The sequence below is a fragment of the Erinaceus europaeus genome, chromosome 7 (genome assembly GCF_950295315.1).
Source record: "Erinaceus europaeus chromosome 7, mEriEur2.1, whole genome shotgun sequence".
Classification (NCBI taxonomy): domain Eukaryota; kingdom Metazoa; phylum Chordata; class Mammalia; order Eulipotyphla; family Erinaceidae; genus Erinaceus; species Erinaceus europaeus.
This window is the reverse complement of record NC_080168.1, coordinates 40,863,633-40,880,811: the sequence shown is the minus strand read 5'-3', so window position 1 is coordinate 40,880,811 and position 17,179 is coordinate 40,863,633. Positions and strand designations below refer to the sequence as shown.

General features: G+C 39.3%; 1 protein-coding gene across 2 annotated transcripts in view; it reads left to right on the top strand.

Moving 5' to 3' along the window:
* The window catches only part of NUP37 (nucleoporin 37), a 46,846-nt gene extending 33,798 nt beyond the window's left edge, over positions 1-13,048 (top strand). For both annotated transcript variants that reach the window (XM_060194263.1, XM_007527928.3), the window contains 4 exons: positions 3,133-3,314; positions 4,427-4,477; positions 12,404-12,497; positions 12,803-13,048. In XM_060194263.1, coding sequence (XP_060050246.1) covers positions 3,133-3,314; positions 4,427-4,477; positions 12,404-12,497; positions 12,803-12,916 — 441 coding nt within the window. In that variant the 3' untranslated portion in view covers positions 12,917-13,048. The remainder of the gene's footprint in view (positions 1-3,132; positions 3,315-4,426; positions 4,478-12,403; positions 12,498-12,802) is intronic.
* Positions 13,049-17,179: the final 4,131 nt, after the last annotated feature.

Sequence of the window (17,179 nt, the reverse complement as noted above, 5' to 3'; positions counted from 1 at the left end):
TCTATCCAACAGCAGCAACAATAACAACAATGGGGGGGAAAATGGCCACCAGGAGCAGTGGATTCAGTGGTGTAGGCACTGAGCCCCAGTGATAACCCTGGAGACAAAAATAAAGAAAGGAAGAAAGAGAGAGAGAGAGAGAGAGAGAGAGAGAGAGAGAGACAGAAAGAAAGAAAGAAAGAAAGAAAAGAAAGAAAGAAAGGGAAGGGGGTGTCCAGGAGTTGGCGCACTGTATTCTCAAGCATGAGATCCCGAGTTCAGTCCTGGCAGCACATGTACCAGACTGGTAGCTGGCTCTTTCTCTCTCTCTCCTCTTTTTCATAAATAAATAAATAAATAATATCTTTAAAAAAAAAAAATGAAAGGCCATAAGTTAGAGCTGGGCAGTGCTCTCTCATCTTGGTCTCTTTCTTTCTTTCTCTTTCTCTCCCTCTCCTGTACCCTGTATATGTCTTTCTATATTTCTCTCATTAAAAATAAATTAAATATTTAAAGAAAAAAAAAGAAAGAAAGGAAAGGGAAGACAGGGGAGGGAAGGGGGAAAGGAAGGGAAGGAAAAGAAAGATCAAAAATAAAGTATATAAGTAGAAAAGGATTAGAAAGAACCAAAAATTAAGCATTAAGATTAAAGTTCTTGGATAGAGGTTTTAATAAATGTTCACATTTCTCATTAAGGTCAGTACATGTAGCAGACTATGTAGCAACTGCAGGGGGAATATCTAGGCATAGCAGCATGTATCCACTCTACCATTGAGCCCCTTCCTGACCCCGAAGAATTGGCAGTAGAAGTGGAGTCTGAAGATGTCACAACCTCATTTTAAAAGTTTCTTGAGGGGAGAAAAAAAAAAGTTTCTTGAGGAAGGCAAATACTGAAATGTTTGTAAACAGTATTGAAATGACAGTTAAGGACTTAGACTATTATATAAACTGAATTGATAAAACAGTGGCAGAGTTTAGGGGAACTGGCCATAATTCTAGTTTCCAGAAAGAAATTCCACTGTGGGTCAAATGCTATCAAACATCAGTGTGTACTAAAAATCCTTTTGTGAAAAGAAGAAGCATCAGTGTGTTAATTTAAGAAATTACCACCGCTAATGTATATATTTCCCAGCAAAATCCAAATAAGGCAACTATCTTCCATCTTCAATTTCATACTGTAAACAAGAGTTCTGTTTATGGCCTATTGCTTGTCACATTTTTTGTGCTTTGTGTTAGTGACTTCACCATGTAAAATGACTCCCAAGTATAGCTTGAAAGTGCTGTTTTGTATTCCCAAGTACAGGAAGGCTGCCATGTGCTTTGTGGAGAAAATGCGTGTGTTGCTTAAGATTGTTTGTAGACATTATTGAAATGTTTGTTCAGACATGAGTTATAATGCTGTTGGCTGTGAGTTCTACTTTAATCTATCCATATATATCCAACGAGGTGCCTCAAAACAGAAACACATGCAGCCTTTGTCAAAAACATTATAAAGAGCTCAGTCCTTTATTTCTCAGGATCCACTGATTCAGTGTTCACAACTACTTTATAGTTGGCGGGGTGGATGGATATAATATATTGGATTTGTTTTGCTTAGTTTGTTTTTCAAAGTACTTTGTTTGGGCAACAATTGCTCTCACAGTTATTCACATGAATTTGAAACAAACTCTGTTTGAACTCCCATAAATACAAATGGAAATCCTAATGGCAATTTTTTTCAGTCTATATCTTTCTCATTTTTATATTTTGTATAATCAGAGTTTCATCTCAGAACATGTGCAGTTTATAAAGTGGAAGGAAATGAGGAAGCAGGAAGGAAGGAAGGGGAAAAAGCAAAGGAGGGAAGGAAGAAAGGAAACTGACTTATTGAACATCTTAAATCAGTGGTGTTTTAGGATATTAAAATAATAGTAACAACTATCTGCTGACTTATTTATCAAGCACTGTAGGGAGGGTACCTTTCATACATTAATTCATATAATCATCAAAGGAGTCCTATATCTATTCTTGTGCACATACCCTTTTTAGAAATGAGAATGCGTATGGACCGACCAGTCAACGCCCATGTTCAGCAGGGAAGCAATTACAGAAGCCAGACCTTCTACCTTCTGCAACCCTCAACGACCCTGGGTCCATGCTCCCAGAGGGCTAGAGAACGGGAAAGCTATCATGGGAGGGGGTGGGCTATGGGGATTGGGTGGTGGGAATTGTGTGGAGTTGTACCCCTCCTACCTTATGTTTTTGTTCATTAATCCTTTCTTAAATAAAAAATAAAAAAAAGAAACGAGAATGCTCGGGGCCCTGGGCAGTGGCACACCCAGTTAAGTGCACACATTACCATTCTCAAGGACCCAGGTTCAAGCCCCTGCTTCCCACCTGCAGAGGGAACACTTCATGAGAGGTGAAGCAGATTTGCTGGTGTCTTATCTATCTCTACACACACACACACTTCTCTCAATTTCTATGTCCTAATAAACATGGGGTGGGGGGAGTGGTAATTGGCCACCAGGAGCGTTGGATTCTTTGTACAGGTACCAGTCCCCAGAGATAACCTTGGTGGCAAAAAGAAGGAGAAGAAGGAGAAATAAGAAAGCTGTTAAAACCTTATAACTCGGCAGTCATTCAGTTTGTTTGTTTATAAGAGAGAGTTGAGGAGAGAGTGAACCACAGCATCTCTCTGGCATACATGATACTAACGATCATACACGATCATTTACACCTCATACTTGAGCGTCCAGGGCCTCATCATTCAACTTTTAAGTGAAGATTGACTGAGTAACTTATGTTATGCCGCCATCCATTCTGGAAATACTTAACATTGCTTGTGGATGTATAACACTTAAATAGATCTCTCTGCTGAGAAGTAATACTTAATTGTCATTTCTTAAAAATATCAGTTAAAAATAACTCTTACCACAATGAATCTTCAGCCTAATCTCTTCTTCCTAGTGATCATACATCAACATTTAAAATCGTCCTAAATTTTCTTTGTTCTTTCTTTCACCAACTTTCTGTAAAGACTTCTATTTGGTTGTAATCTTTCATATAGGCTTCTATTTCCTTTTGAGCTCCCATTTGTAATAGAGCCTCTACCTGCTTCTCAGATTAACTAATGAGTTAAGTGATTGAATATTATTTTTCTTTGTATCACAGCTGATGGTTGCAGAGAAGAATGGAACAATCCGGTTTTATGATCTTTTGGCCCAACAAGCTATTTTATCTCTTGAAGCAGAACAGATGCCATTAATGTCGGCACACTGGTGTTTAAAAAATACCTTCAAAGTTGGAGCTGTTGCAGGAAATGATTGGTTAATTTGGGATATTACTCGGTCCAGGTACTTCCTTAATATGTTTATCTTGTCTATTTTTATTATCTTTATTTATTTATTGGATAGAAACAGTTAGAAATGGGGGGGTGGTAGAGAGGTAGAATGACACCTATAACACTGCTTTACCACTTGTGAAGCTTTCCCCTTGTAGGTGGCAACTGAAGATTGAACCTGAGCCTTTGTACGCTGTAATGTGTGCACTTAACCAGGTGTGCCACCGCCTGGCACACCTATTTTGTCTATTTTTTTCTTACCAGTTACCCACCCTTGTTTGCATAGGGTTCATTACAGAACAAAAATGTCTTTTCTAAAGAAGAGATCTATGGGTTTTTAAAAATTGGGAAATGTTATGCATGTACAAACTGTTGTATTTACTGTCGACTGTAAAATATCCCCTAATAAAGAAAAAAAGAAAGAAAAAAAAAAAAAGATGGTTAGGTGCCCTTGCTTTGCAGGCTTACTTTGGGAGTAACTCAGAAAGAGCAATGTGGGGGAGGGGGGCTAGAATAAAAGAAAGAACAGTGTAGAGGAGGCAATCTTTTGTCTGGTCAGTGTATACATATGCTAAAAACTGAGGAGGAGGAAGAGAAGGAGAAAAATATTGCCACTATTAATTGATGGTGTTCAGTGTGATTCTAAATCATATTTATGTATTTTCTCACAGTTCATCTATTATAATCCTGTGCTTATTTTGAATTTTATCAGAGTTTAAGTATATAGGGTAGTATGTCTTCTAAAGAGAAATTAACCATTTAAATATGAATTTGGGAGTCGGGTGGCAGCACAGTGGGTTAAGTGCAGGTGACACAAGGACCTGTGTAAAGATCCCGGTTCAAGCCTCTGGCTCCCCACCTGCAGGAGAGTCACTTCACAAGCGGTGAAGCAGGTCTGCAGATGTCTATCTTTCTCTTCCCCTCTCTGTCTTCCCTTCCTTTCTCCATTTCTCCCTTTCCTAGCCAACAACAAACGACAACAATAATAACTACAACAATAAAAATCAACAAGGGCAACAAAAGAGAATAAATAAATATTTTTTAAAGTATTTAAAAAAATTTTAAAAACATTAATTTAAGCCTTCTACTTGACTATGAACTCTAAAATGTAAAATATTCTTTCAGTTACCCTCAAGATAAAAGACCTGTCCACATGGATCGAGCCTGCTTATTCAAGTAATGTACCATTTTTGTTGGAGTTACCATTCCATGCTTTCAATTTGTTTACTTGGTCTATGTTGTACCACCACTTCGATTACTTTCCCAATTCTCTCCTTTGCACTGGATTTGTTTTTCTTCATTGCTTTACAAATGTTCTTTTTTCTTTCATGGCTAAATATTTGCTCTGTCTTGATCTGGCCGAGGGAGTGGGGTTTTTTTTCCCAGTTCCTTTAAAAGTTGCATAGGACCTGGAATGTAGTGCAGTGATTTATGCAAAAGTTTTTCATGCCTGAGGCCCTAAGGTCCCAGGTTCAGTTCCTGGCACCATCATATGATAGAGTTGAGGCTCTTTATTGTCAGTAGGTAAGTAGGTAGGTAGGAAGGAGAAAAAGTTAATAAAACACAAAGCATAGTATCACAAACACAAGTATCATCCCAAACAATTTGAAACATATTCTTATTTTTCTATGCATATAAAGAAGTAAATACAAATGTACCCATGTTTATGCATATAAACTTCATTTGTTCTTTAAATGAGAATACAGTCTGCAGCTTAACATTTCATCACTTACATTTATATACAAGTCCACTTGTTACTTTTCATTCATCTTTTGCTTGATATCTAGTCATTAGGATGCTATCAGCTGGGAGCCAGGCATTAGCGCAACAGGTTAAGCACACACGGCGCAAAGTGCAAGGACTAACATAACGATGCTATCAGCTTCAACTAATAGGAAAACTTATTAGCAAACAAGCCTAGTTAACCACTTTACGTGCTCTATGTCATCAAATCTAAAATACCTTCACTAAAATTGTAAGATTTAGGATACCATTATCTTATGTACTCCTAAGAAAATATGTACAGATAAGTGTAAGAAAGCCATAGAAGGGCCAGGTGGTGGCACACATGGTTAAGTGCACGTTACAATGCTCAAGGACCCAGGTTCAAAGCCCCAGTCCCCACCTGCAGGGGGAAAGTTTCACAAGTAGTGAAGCAGGGCTGCAGGTGGGTGTCTATCTCTCTCCCTATCTATCACCCCCTTCCCTCCCCGTTTCTGGCTGTTTCTATCTAATAAATAAATAAAGCTAATAGCAAAAAGGAAAAAAGAAAGAAAGTCATATGTAAGATACATTCTAATTTCAGAGATGCAAGCAAGTGTACATTTGAAGTCAGTGAACTCTGGTACTTAATAAGAAAGCCATCTTAAAATTGGTTGAATAGGGAGTTGAGTGGTAGCACAGTGGGTTAAGTGCAGGTGACACAAAGCACAAGGACTGACGAAAGGAACCCGGTTCGAGCCCCTGGCTCCCCACCTGCAGGGGAGTCGCTTCACAAGCCGTGAAGCACGTCTGCAGGTGTCTATCTTTCTCTCCCCCTCTCTGTCTTCCCCTTCTCTCTCCATTTCTCTCTGTCATATTAACAACGACAACATCAATAACAACAGTAATAACTACAATAATAAAACAACAAGGGCAACAAAAGGGAATAAAAAATAAATATTTTTTTAAATTCTTAAAAAAAAAAAAAGAATTTGTTGAATGGCTCTTTACTATTATCAAGAAGTCAGACCTCTGCCATTCTCGTAGTCATAAGGTGACCAGCAGAGCTTTTGACATCATTGCTTCATCCCACACTATCCAAAGTAAGATGAAAAGAAGGAACACTCCCTTCTTTTTATTGGGAACTTTTGTCATTACACTGACTCACTTGTGTTGGAGTTGGATACATTGTGCCAGAATATAGTTGGATTTCAGTCATTATGAAAAATGGAAGAATAACTGTTGAACAAACAACTAATGTAATTGTACATTAAAATATATATAGATACATATTAATCAGACTTGAGCCATTTTATTTGTTTTTTTTTTGTTTTTTTTTTTTGAGCCATTTTATTTGTTAAAGAGTATTTTTTCTGTCTTTCAACTCAGTGCTCTGATTATAGTTCTAGGCATGTTACCTGGACTCGATTAACTTTTTAACTCACTGGTTCCAATATCTGTGATGCCTTGAAGCTTAAATAAGGAAGTATCTAAGGATAGATAACTCACACTGTGCTGGGATAGCGTGAGGGTGTTTCTTCCCGGGCACGAGCTCTCTGGGTTGGAGAGAACTCTACCAGAGCCAACCTGGGCTGCTGCTTACTCAGCGATGTGGGAGAGGAACCAGGAACTCGTGGTGGAGAGGGAACGCAATGCATCTCTATTGATCAGGGACTACGCCTTTGTATATTTTGAAATGGAAGTGGCAAGTTAGAAAAGGAAATGGTTAGGAAAGGGGGTGGAGAAAAGGAAAGGGCGCGAAGGTAGAAAGCTTCCATAGCAACTGTTGTGAAGGTTTTAACTGGCGGGCTTAATTAATACCCTGCAGGCAGAGCAGGTCTCAGGCAAAACAATGATTATGTAAATAGACCATAGTATCAGCAATGGAGCAGAGCAGGGGGGCTGCCCGACAACACTGGGTACAGTGTGCACCTTGCACATGTCCCAGCTTAGAGTCCCAACAGCAAGTGGAAAGAGCCACTGTGCCAGGGAAAGTTCTGGTGCTGCGGTGTCTCTGCCTTTCTCTTTGTCCCTGTGTGAATCTCTCTCAATAAATAAATATGTTGGCCCTGGAGTAATAAAAACAAACATGTGTAAAGCCCCTTAGTAACCACACAAAAATTAATATTCTAGGTGATTGTGGCATCCCAAGGAACTTATACAAATAATGTATCACTAACTTTATGACAGGTATCAGAACATTCAATGTTTTTTAAATATATTCTGCTAAAAAATTATTTCCAGCATAAGGATCCTGATTTGAGCCCCTGGCTCTCCACCTGCGGGGGGAGTGGGGGGTCGCTTCACAGATGGTGAAGCAGGTCTGTTGCTTGACGCGGCAGTGGGATGTGAAGGAGAGAGAATCCAAGCGCAGAGGGAACACAACTCTTTATTGTTGGGTCAGATGGGTGGTTGAGGCCACGTGGAGCCAGCCAAAAAAAATGGCTGTCCCCTGCTACCTCACCACTGGACAAGAGAGAGCGGGCGAGGGGAGGGGAAGTAGGTGGACTTTTTAGGTCACCACCCCAGAGTGATGTGTCAGGACAGGATTGGTTAGGGAAAGCCCTGAAAGTACCATAATACTCTGTGTAGGGTGGCAGAGCCTTGGAGACATCTGCACAGCATCTTCCCCTTTTCTTTTATATCTAATGGACACAGTAAGGAAATGTATAGAATGGAGCAGGCTTAAATGTTTTTAAGGAATGCCGTGCTCAGGTGAGAAGATGTAGAACGTTTTTGTGGGGGAGGGAAGGCTTAAATGGCCGACAACCTTGTGAGATTCATGTGTCCTCCCTGTGCTCAACCCCTTTAGAGAGAAAGACTTACCTGGAGGGACTCATCTCATAGGTTAAGCTCTGCCAGGCTCAACCATCTCCTCACAATATTTCTACATCTTACTCTTATCTTTCTAACTAGTCATCTCATTAAGATGGTTCAATGTCTGTAAAAGACTATCTGTGACAGAGGAATAGTAGTGTAGGCATGAGCAAAAAACTTTTGGGCATAAACCTGAATGATATAACAAAAACAAAATAGGAAGGGACAAGTAGGGGAGCAGTAAGGGCCAGTGTGATGTCAAGGGAAGGCTTGGTGCGCAAAGGAACATTCCCTGTCTCGGGGGGGCGGAGGGGAAGGGTTCGTAATGAGGGGCCGTTTCCTGCCTCAAAGGGCAGGACCTCTAGGTGGGAGGGCATGGCCTGCCAAGCAGAGAGGCTATTTGGCATTGTATAGTCCTCAAGGCAACAGTCTGTAAAGTCTATGAACTACTCAAGGTCAGTCTTTGAAAAGCCAGCAGGGTAAAGGGAAGGAAGCTGCTGTAAAAATTGTGTAAAGTGTCCAAAGGGTAAACCAGCAAGTCCAATAGAAGTGTCAGTCCAAAGTAGGCGACTAGGGGGAGAAATGCCAGGGGATGAAACACTGCATGAGGAAGGTCAGCCACTGGAATTCCGCTGTTCTGTAGGGAGTGAGCTGGAACCTCCAAAAGGTGACAGGCAAAGCAGAAGCAGGAAGGGCAGACAGGAAGTAAAAAAGTTGTATCCTTGGAGTCTGTGAATCAGGTTCTTTAGATCGCGTCAGGTGACAGCTAGGGTTTCGGGGGTGTGCCACTGTAGTCGTGCCGTCTAGTGGGTGATGTCAGAGTGTGCAGGGGTCCAGATAGTTTTTCCCAGGATTCCTGTGAAAGAAACACAAACAATCTGCTTCCTGTGGTTAGCAGGGCATCTGATTTGAATTTTTTATAGAAAAAGAAGTTTGGTGCCTTAGCCAACTGAATATTGGGGGGTATATCTTTCTTTATTTATTTTTTATTTATTTATTTTTTTTACTTAATTGAGCCTAGGCATTTGGTGGGCCTATAGTGGCAAGACGAGATACACCAGTTAAGTGTAGAAGAATATGTGAATGTTGTTAATTCACATAATTTGTGTATGGAAGAACTTTTTATAGTTTCCACAAGATAGTTTATTTATTTATTTATTTATTTTTTTTTTTTAAGATTTTATTTATTTATTTATGAGAAAGATAGGGGAGAGAGAGAGAGAACCAGACTTCACTCTGGTACATGTGCTGCCAGGGATTGAACTCAGGACCTCATGCTTGAGAGTCTAGTGCCTTAGCCACTGTGCCACCTCCTGGACCACCACAAGATAGTTTAAAGGGCACTTTTGGGGGCCCTCCAAAAGCGCCCTGTATAGAGAATTTGTATTTTAGTTTTGTGGATGTATTGTTAAGTTAAATATTTAGACTTTACCTTAAATAGTTAGTTACTTTTAGCAAATTAATTTTACCTTGTCTGGTAGTAATGTAGCTTCAAGGTTACACTTTTAACCTTGTAAGTTAGTGTTTACCAAACTTGAAACATACCTATAAACATTTAGTTATAACACACAGAAGGAGAAAAACTTTTGTTATGAAAACATATCATTAAAAAAAAAATTTAGATCTGTCTTTACTCACACAGTTTAAGACTAAGCACTTTACATATATACCAAGACTTATATATAAAAAATCAAAAGAGAGAAGAAGAAAAAAATTTTTTGGAATGTTTCTGGACATCTCCAGAAACCTAGACTGCATCCAGCATTTTTACATAAAGTCAATTAAGTTTTAGAGTACTCTGAGCAGCTGGGTCATACAAAAATTTTTGGTCATTCAACACATTCACAAAACACAACTGGCCAGTCATAACATAAGACATCCAGAGAAGGGGTAGGAGAGAGGGCTCTGTGAGCCAGATTTTCCAGATTCTGTCATGTCGTATTAGGGATCTTGGGATGCATCCTGCATCTAGTCCTCTTGTAGTATTTCTTGTTCTTGAGGGATAGCAGCGCAATCATGTGGGTATTATCGGACATGGCGGGCAGGAAACCAGACAGGTTTGGAGTAATTCTGTGGAAAAATGCATGCGAACCCCCTCCCCATGGTCAATAGGGGGTCAGGCCCTTTCCACATTTTATCGAGTGGGTCTTTCCATTTGACCTTAATAGCTGGGAGGGTAGATGGTGTTTGCCAGTGAAGAATAATAATGGGAGGTAGGTCCGAGTTATTGTAAATATTAAAGAGATTTAATGTAGTTAAGGCTTTTGCTAGCTGGATATTGGGGGGGTACATTCCTCCTTTATCTTTATTTAATTGAGCCTTAAGGGTTTGATGGGCCCTCTCGACAATGCCTTGTCCCTGTGGATTATAGGGAATGCCTGTGGTATGAATAATGTTCCAGAGGGAACAAAAATCTTTAGATTGTTTGCTGGTAAACATAGGCCCATTGTCAGTTTTCAGTTGAAGATGTAATCCCATTACAACAAAACAGGAGAGCATATGGCTTATAAGCTTTTTAGAGCTTTCTCCCATCTGAGCTGTCTCCCACATAAATTTAGAAATTGAGACAAACACATATTTTTGTTTGCCAAAGTTTGGTAGTTTGAATAGCAGGTGTTTTTATGAGACTTGCACAGGAAGAGCATGTAGCAAGGATATATTTCAACTGTGGTAAAGGAACATCAGGAAATCGAGCTCAAAAGCCTTTAAGATTAACATGGGTTAGGGAATGAAAGTCAGCAGGATCAGAGTTCTTTGGAGGAGTATGGATGCCACACCTGAGGGTTTTGTTTATTGGGGGCCACATTTACCGGGAAGGTGTGGACTTGGTTTGATGACGAGGTATCAGCAGGGGAAGGCGTCATGGGATTGAAAGCTGCTGGGGAAGCAGCTGCTGGAGAAACCGAACAGGTGTCTGCCAAAACAGAACTCTTGGGGCAAACTGAAGAGGAATTAGGGTGGTTAAGCGCCGAAAACATCTCTTTTAACTTTTGTATCTCAGCCTCAAGGTCTCTTAATGATGAGGTTTCAGCAGGGGGAGGAGTCACGGAAGTGGAAGCCTCTGGAGAAGTGGCTGCCGGAGAAACCGAACACGTGTCTGCCAAAACAGATCTCTCAGGGCGAACTGCAGAAGGCTTAGGGTGTTTAAGTGCCGAGAATATATCCTTTAACTCTTGTACCTCACAGGTCTGCAGGTGTCTTTCTCTCCCCCTCTCTGTCTTCCCCTCCTCTCTCAATTTCTCTCTGTCCTATCCAACAATGACAGCAATAACAACAACAATAATAACTACAACAATGATAGACAACAAGGGCAACTGAAGGAAGCAGTGGATCCATAGTGCAGGCACCGAGCCCCAGCAATAATGCCAGAGGCAAAAAAAAAATTATCTTAAATAAAATTTATTATTCTTCTGCCATGTGCATTAACCAGGTTTGAGCCTTGTCCCCACTATATTAAAAGAAAATTTTGGTGCTATAATCAATATCTGTCTCTCTCCTTCTCCCTCCCCCTCTCCCTCTCTTTCTCCCCCTCTTCTCAATCTGCCTCACTGTCTCACTCATTCTAACTGAAAGGAAAAAAAAAGAAAAAAGTCAGCCAAACAGGAACAGTGACGCCCCAGAGACAACAATATAAAAAGAAATGTTTTATGAAGTAAAAGTAAAAGTATCTCCTACCACTCTGTTAGCCCTCTGATTTAGATAGAAAAAGAGAGAGAGTAGGAAAAAGGAAGGAATTTGTACTTTAGCCCACTGATAATAAGAAAGAAAGGAAGGAAGAAGAGGATGATGAATTCACCTTCTTCACCTCATCTTGGATGGAGCTTGAAGGAATCATGTTAAGTCAGTTAATCCAGAATGAGAATGAAGAGTATGGGATGACCTCACTCATAGACATAAATTGAAAAGTAAGAACAGACGGAAAAACACAAAGCACAACTTGGACTGGACTTGGTGTATTGCACCAAAGTAAAGGGCTCTAGAGTGTGTGTGTATGTGTGTGTGTGGGGGGGGGAGGGGGTTAGGTTCTGGAACATGATGGCAAGAGGACGACCTTGGTAGGAGGGGTAGAGTGTTAGGTGTAAAACTGAGAAATGTTACATAGTTACAAAATACTGTATTTTACTGTCAACTGTAAAATAATAACCCCCCCAATAAAGAAAGAATAAAAGGAGGAGGAAGGAAGGAAGGAAGGAGGGAGGGAGGGAGGAAGGAAGGAAGGAAGGAAGGAAGGAAGGAAGGAAGGAAGGAAGGAAGGAAGGAAGAAAGAAACTGTGCTTTGGCCCAAGAGATAGCACAACTGTAGATTGCAGAACGTGAATGTACAGGGTCCTGGGTTTGATCCTGGCACTACAGATACTACAGTGATGCTCTGTGTTGCCCTTTCCTTCTCTTTCATCAGTATATAAGTAAAAAACTTTTTTACAAGAAAGAAAATGTGTTAAACTTTGCACAACTTCGGAACTTAACAAATGAACACAAGTTAATAAGCATTTAATATTCACAATATATTTATAAACATATCTGAAGTTCCTGTGGAACTGTGTTAATAAATTTAGGATAATTCTGTCATTTGTCTTTGCATAGGTGGTCCTCAATTAATGAAAACCTATTTGCAACTACTGGTTACCCTGGCAAAATGGCAAGTCAGCTTCAAATTCATCACTTAGGGCACCCTCAGGTAATGAATTGTTTGGTAGCATATATATTTTTACTACTATTTTTATGCTTAACCCCACATTTCAGGATTCCTAAGGACACATATCAATTGAGCATATTAATTTTGTTTGTTTAGTTTGTACTGCAAAATGTTTGCGTCTCAGCTGTACCCCTTCATCCTAGTGCTATAAGTAATGTACATTTTCACCTATGAGAGAGTTTCACTGTAGTTTTTTCCTCTGTAAACAAACACTTTAACAATATAACACTTTTTAAAGTAGCCTTTTGTTTGTTAACCGCTTCTTTAATTTTTTACATATTTTATAGCCCGTTCTTACCGGTTCTGTAGCTGTTGGATCTGGCCTTTCCTGGCACAGAACTCTGCCATTGTGTGCAGTTGGAGGAGATCACAAGCTGTTGTTTTGGGTGACTGAAGTATAAATAAAGTTTCTGTGTGTCTTGGGTCCATAAACTTGTATTTTCATACATATTTTGGAGAATTTCTTATTTTTATATCAAATATACTGTAAGCTGTAGAATCAGTTTTTGCTTAATTACATGCTTGAAAAATTATTTTCCTTTGTATGTGTGTGTGTGATTTTTTTTTTTCTCAAATCATCTGTTAAAGCTATAGTTAGGTCAGCAGTCCAGTTCCAGAGAAAAGAAGTCTAATGAAATAGCACTTTTGACTTTATTAAAGGATTATATAAAGTTCATGTTACCTCCTATACCTTAAAAAACTTTTAAATATTACTGCCTTTATTACTTAACCTCGTATACTGTATGCAAATTCCTTTTGACTGAACATCTCAACACTTTTTTTATTTATAAAAAGGAAACATTGACAAAACCATAGGATAAGAGGGCTACAACTCCACACAGGTCCCACCAACAGATTTCCGTATCCCATCCCCTCCCCTGGTAGCTTTCCTATTCCTTAACCCTCTGGGAGTATGAGCCCAAGTTCATTGTGGAATGCAGAAGGTTGAAAGTCTGGCTTCTGTAATTGCTTCCTCACTGAACATGGGCCTTGACAGGTGGAGCCATACTCCCAGCCTGCCTCTCTCTTTCCCTAGTGGGTAAGGGCTCTGGGGAAGCGGAGCTCCAGGACACATTGGTGGGGTTGTCTGTCCAGGGAAGTCTGGTCAGCATCATGCTAGTATCTGGAGCCTGGTGGCTGAAAACAGTCACCATACAGAGCCAAACAAATTGTTGAACAATAATGAACCTAAAGGCTGGAATAGTGCAGATGAAGAGTTGGGGTGTCCTCTGTTTTGTAGATAACCAGTAGGCATATTTTAGTTATATTCCTAAGGGCCTATGGCTACACTAGTTTTTTGGGTTTTTTTCACTGAACCTGAAATCTGATATGCAGATGGATCCAAGTTACTGTCTGGGGAGATGATGTTATGGCTAGAAAAGGAACAGAAAGCTGTATCAGGGAAGAGAGTAGCTCCCTAGTATGGGAAAGGGGTATAAATACTGTTTGAGAGTCCAGTGCTTAGTCCACCATGCCACCTCCCAGACTAGGGGTATAAATATTGTTGACTGTAAACCCCATCGATTTGATTTGGTCTGGGGCCCATATTCAGCTCTGCATCCCTGTAGATCTGAGCTCACATTCTGTGGTCATGAGTAGGAACATTCCAAGCTGCCCCAACATTCTTAAAACACCTGATGAATGAGGTAAGGATTACCTTGAAAAATGGTTTCCTAATACCTTTAGTCTCTTAACTTTTAGAAATCTTCACCCTTCCTGTTAAGAAATTTAAATGTTGTTGAGATGGCCCTATTAGCAATAGAATAAAATATTAGGGTGCTGATTTTAGATAGAGAGTTCAATTAATTCCTATAAATTCTCAGCCCCTGCAAGTTCTATTCCTTTAAAGAAATTTGATGGGAGCTGAGGGAAGGCAGTGGTACAGCCAGTTGGGCACACACATTACCATGTGCAAGGGCACTGGCTCAAATCCACACTCCTCACCTACAGTGGGGACACTTCAGGTGCAGTGAAGCAGGTCTGCAAATGTCTGTTTTCCTCTGCCATCCCTATCTTCTTCCCCTCACCTTTCAGTTTCTCTCTGTTCTATCAAATAAAATGGAAAGCGCTGTGGGGGGGAGGAGGGTTGGAATTGCCACTGGGAGTAGTGGCTTTGTAGTTCTGGCACTAAGACCCAGAGGTAACCCTGGTGTCAATAGAAATAAAATAAAAAATAAATTCGGTGGTACCTTGATAGGGATGGCATTAAATCTGTATATGGCTCTGGGAAGGATAGTCATTTTGGCAAGACTAATTCTTCTAATTCAAGTGCATGGGATAGATTTCCGTTTCTTTGTATCTTTCTATTTCTTTTAAGTCTGACTCATATTTTTTGGTATATAAGTCTTTGACTTCCTTTGTTATTTTTACAGTTCCTGCAAGTTAATTGAGATAGGAATCACTTCCTTAATCACTCATCTGTTGTTAGACATATTCTTTCTTTATATTTTTACATATAGTCTATGGGGCCATTTTACATCTTCTCTTTTCTTGTTAAACTTCACTATGTTTGACTACTCTAAATCATATAACTATTATTTTTTTCTATAATTCCTTTCTGGTATACTACATTTTAGTTAGACTAATAAAAAAATTTCTGGGAGATTCATTATTGATCATTTCTAATTCCTGGTAAGTAACATGAGGTCTGATTGTGTGTGTGTGTGTGTCCCAATTAGTCTTAGTTTTTCCTTATTTGTTTATAAATATATCTAAGAGGGGTTTTCTTCTGTTGAAATTGAGTTCTCAGGATTACAAACATTGTAGAAAGACAAAAAGTACTTAGCTTGTATTTTTTAGGACTGCTGAAGCAAAAAGCAGGATATTACAAACCTGCAAAATGTCAGAATTAAATCCTACTTGTTCAAAATTTTGGGATCTTAAGTTCTACTTTATTTTTATGATTTGGCTTGTCCTTTGTGAATAGTACAATGTTTCATCTATGCCAAAACACAAAATCACACACCCATGTACTCCAATTTGTTTCTGACTTTGGTAATTTGTGACTGTATATTGACACTGACCTAGAAATGTTCCCATTGCTGTTTTAAATCTCATGTCAGCAGAGAAGAGATTGAAATCTGGTTTACACATTTGTGTCTGTTTTTTTGTAATTGTGTAAAATCTGACATTACCCCAGAAATGCTGATTAGGAAATTATGAGGGAGTCTTGTGCCCAAGACAACTTCTAAGGAGAGAAGAGAAAAGGAAAAAAAAAAAAAAAAAAAAAAAAAAAGCACTTGCTCCAAATTATTCCCTGTGTGTTTTCTGTAGTTCAAAAAGTGAACCTCAATTTAACCGAACTTTATACCATATCTGTAATAGCCTTAGTTCTGAGTCCAAACAAGATATGTAATGTAAAAGTGGCCATTACAATGGTCCAGTTCCACATAATCCTGCTAAGAGCTTGGTCAAGTCCTCAGAAGCAGCATTCTGTTCCCATGTATCTTTCAAACGGTCAGTGTGCTCAGTAACAGGGACAGGAGAGAACACTCTGCTTCTTTTTCACCTTGCTGACTCAAAAACATTTCTTTTAACAGGCATTGGGAAAGAATTTCAGAACACTAACATTCTTTTCTAATTATACACTTAGAGAAATATGACATTGGGGGACCAGGCGGTGCCGCCCCTGGTGAAGCATACACATTACAGTGTGCAAGGACCTGAGTTCAAGCCCCTGGTCCCCACCTGCAGGAGGAAGTTTCAGGAGTGGTGAAGCAGTGCTATAGGTGTCTCTCTTGTCTCTCCCTATATCTGCCACCTCCCTTCTCAGTTTCTTCCTGTTTCTATCCAATTATAAAACTAGATAAATAAATAAATAAATAAATAAACAAATATTTGAGAGGGGAGAGAGAAATACTACATTGAAAACATAGTTTAAGGGGGCTAGGTGGTAGCACACCAGGTTAAGCACACATAGTACAAAATGCAAGGATCCCAGATTGAGCCCCTGCCTCCCAACCTACAAGGGGGATTCACTTCATAAGTGGTGAGCAGGTCTGCCGATGTCTATCTCTCTCCCCCCTTCTATCTTCCTCTCCTCTCTCAATTTCTCTGTCCTATCCAATTAAAAAAAAAAAAAGGAAAAATGGCCTCCAGAAATAGTAAATTTGTAGTATCGTCACCAGGCCCCAGCAATAACCCTGAAGGCAAAAAAAAAAAAAAAAAAAACCCACAATTTAAAATATTTATTATATGAAAACATTAATCCCCCAATAAAGAATTAAAAAAAAAAAACTCCATTTGGTTATTCATAGTTTCATAATCTGTTATGGTAATTAAAAGTGCTACTGACAGATAAAGTATTGCATGTTAAGAAAATTTATTACATGACTTTATAAAAACTGTACACTAAGCACTGTAATACAACAACAAAATATCAGCTTTGAAGATCTCATTTCACAAAGGGGGAAATGAATACATGTCTGATAACATCCATTACTCAAACCCAACATAACCAACTTAAATGCACTACATAGTCTTTGTGAGGAATCAAAAGTACTGAATCTACTTTCTAGCCTTTTCAGCTGTTCTTTGAACTACCTTAGCCAAAAAAAAGTGGTGCCCTTATGTATGATCAAATTATGTTTTTCAAAAAATTTCTTTGGAATCAGCTTCTATTTAACTTACATCTTTGCTATACAGCTACTTACCTTTTCAACTAA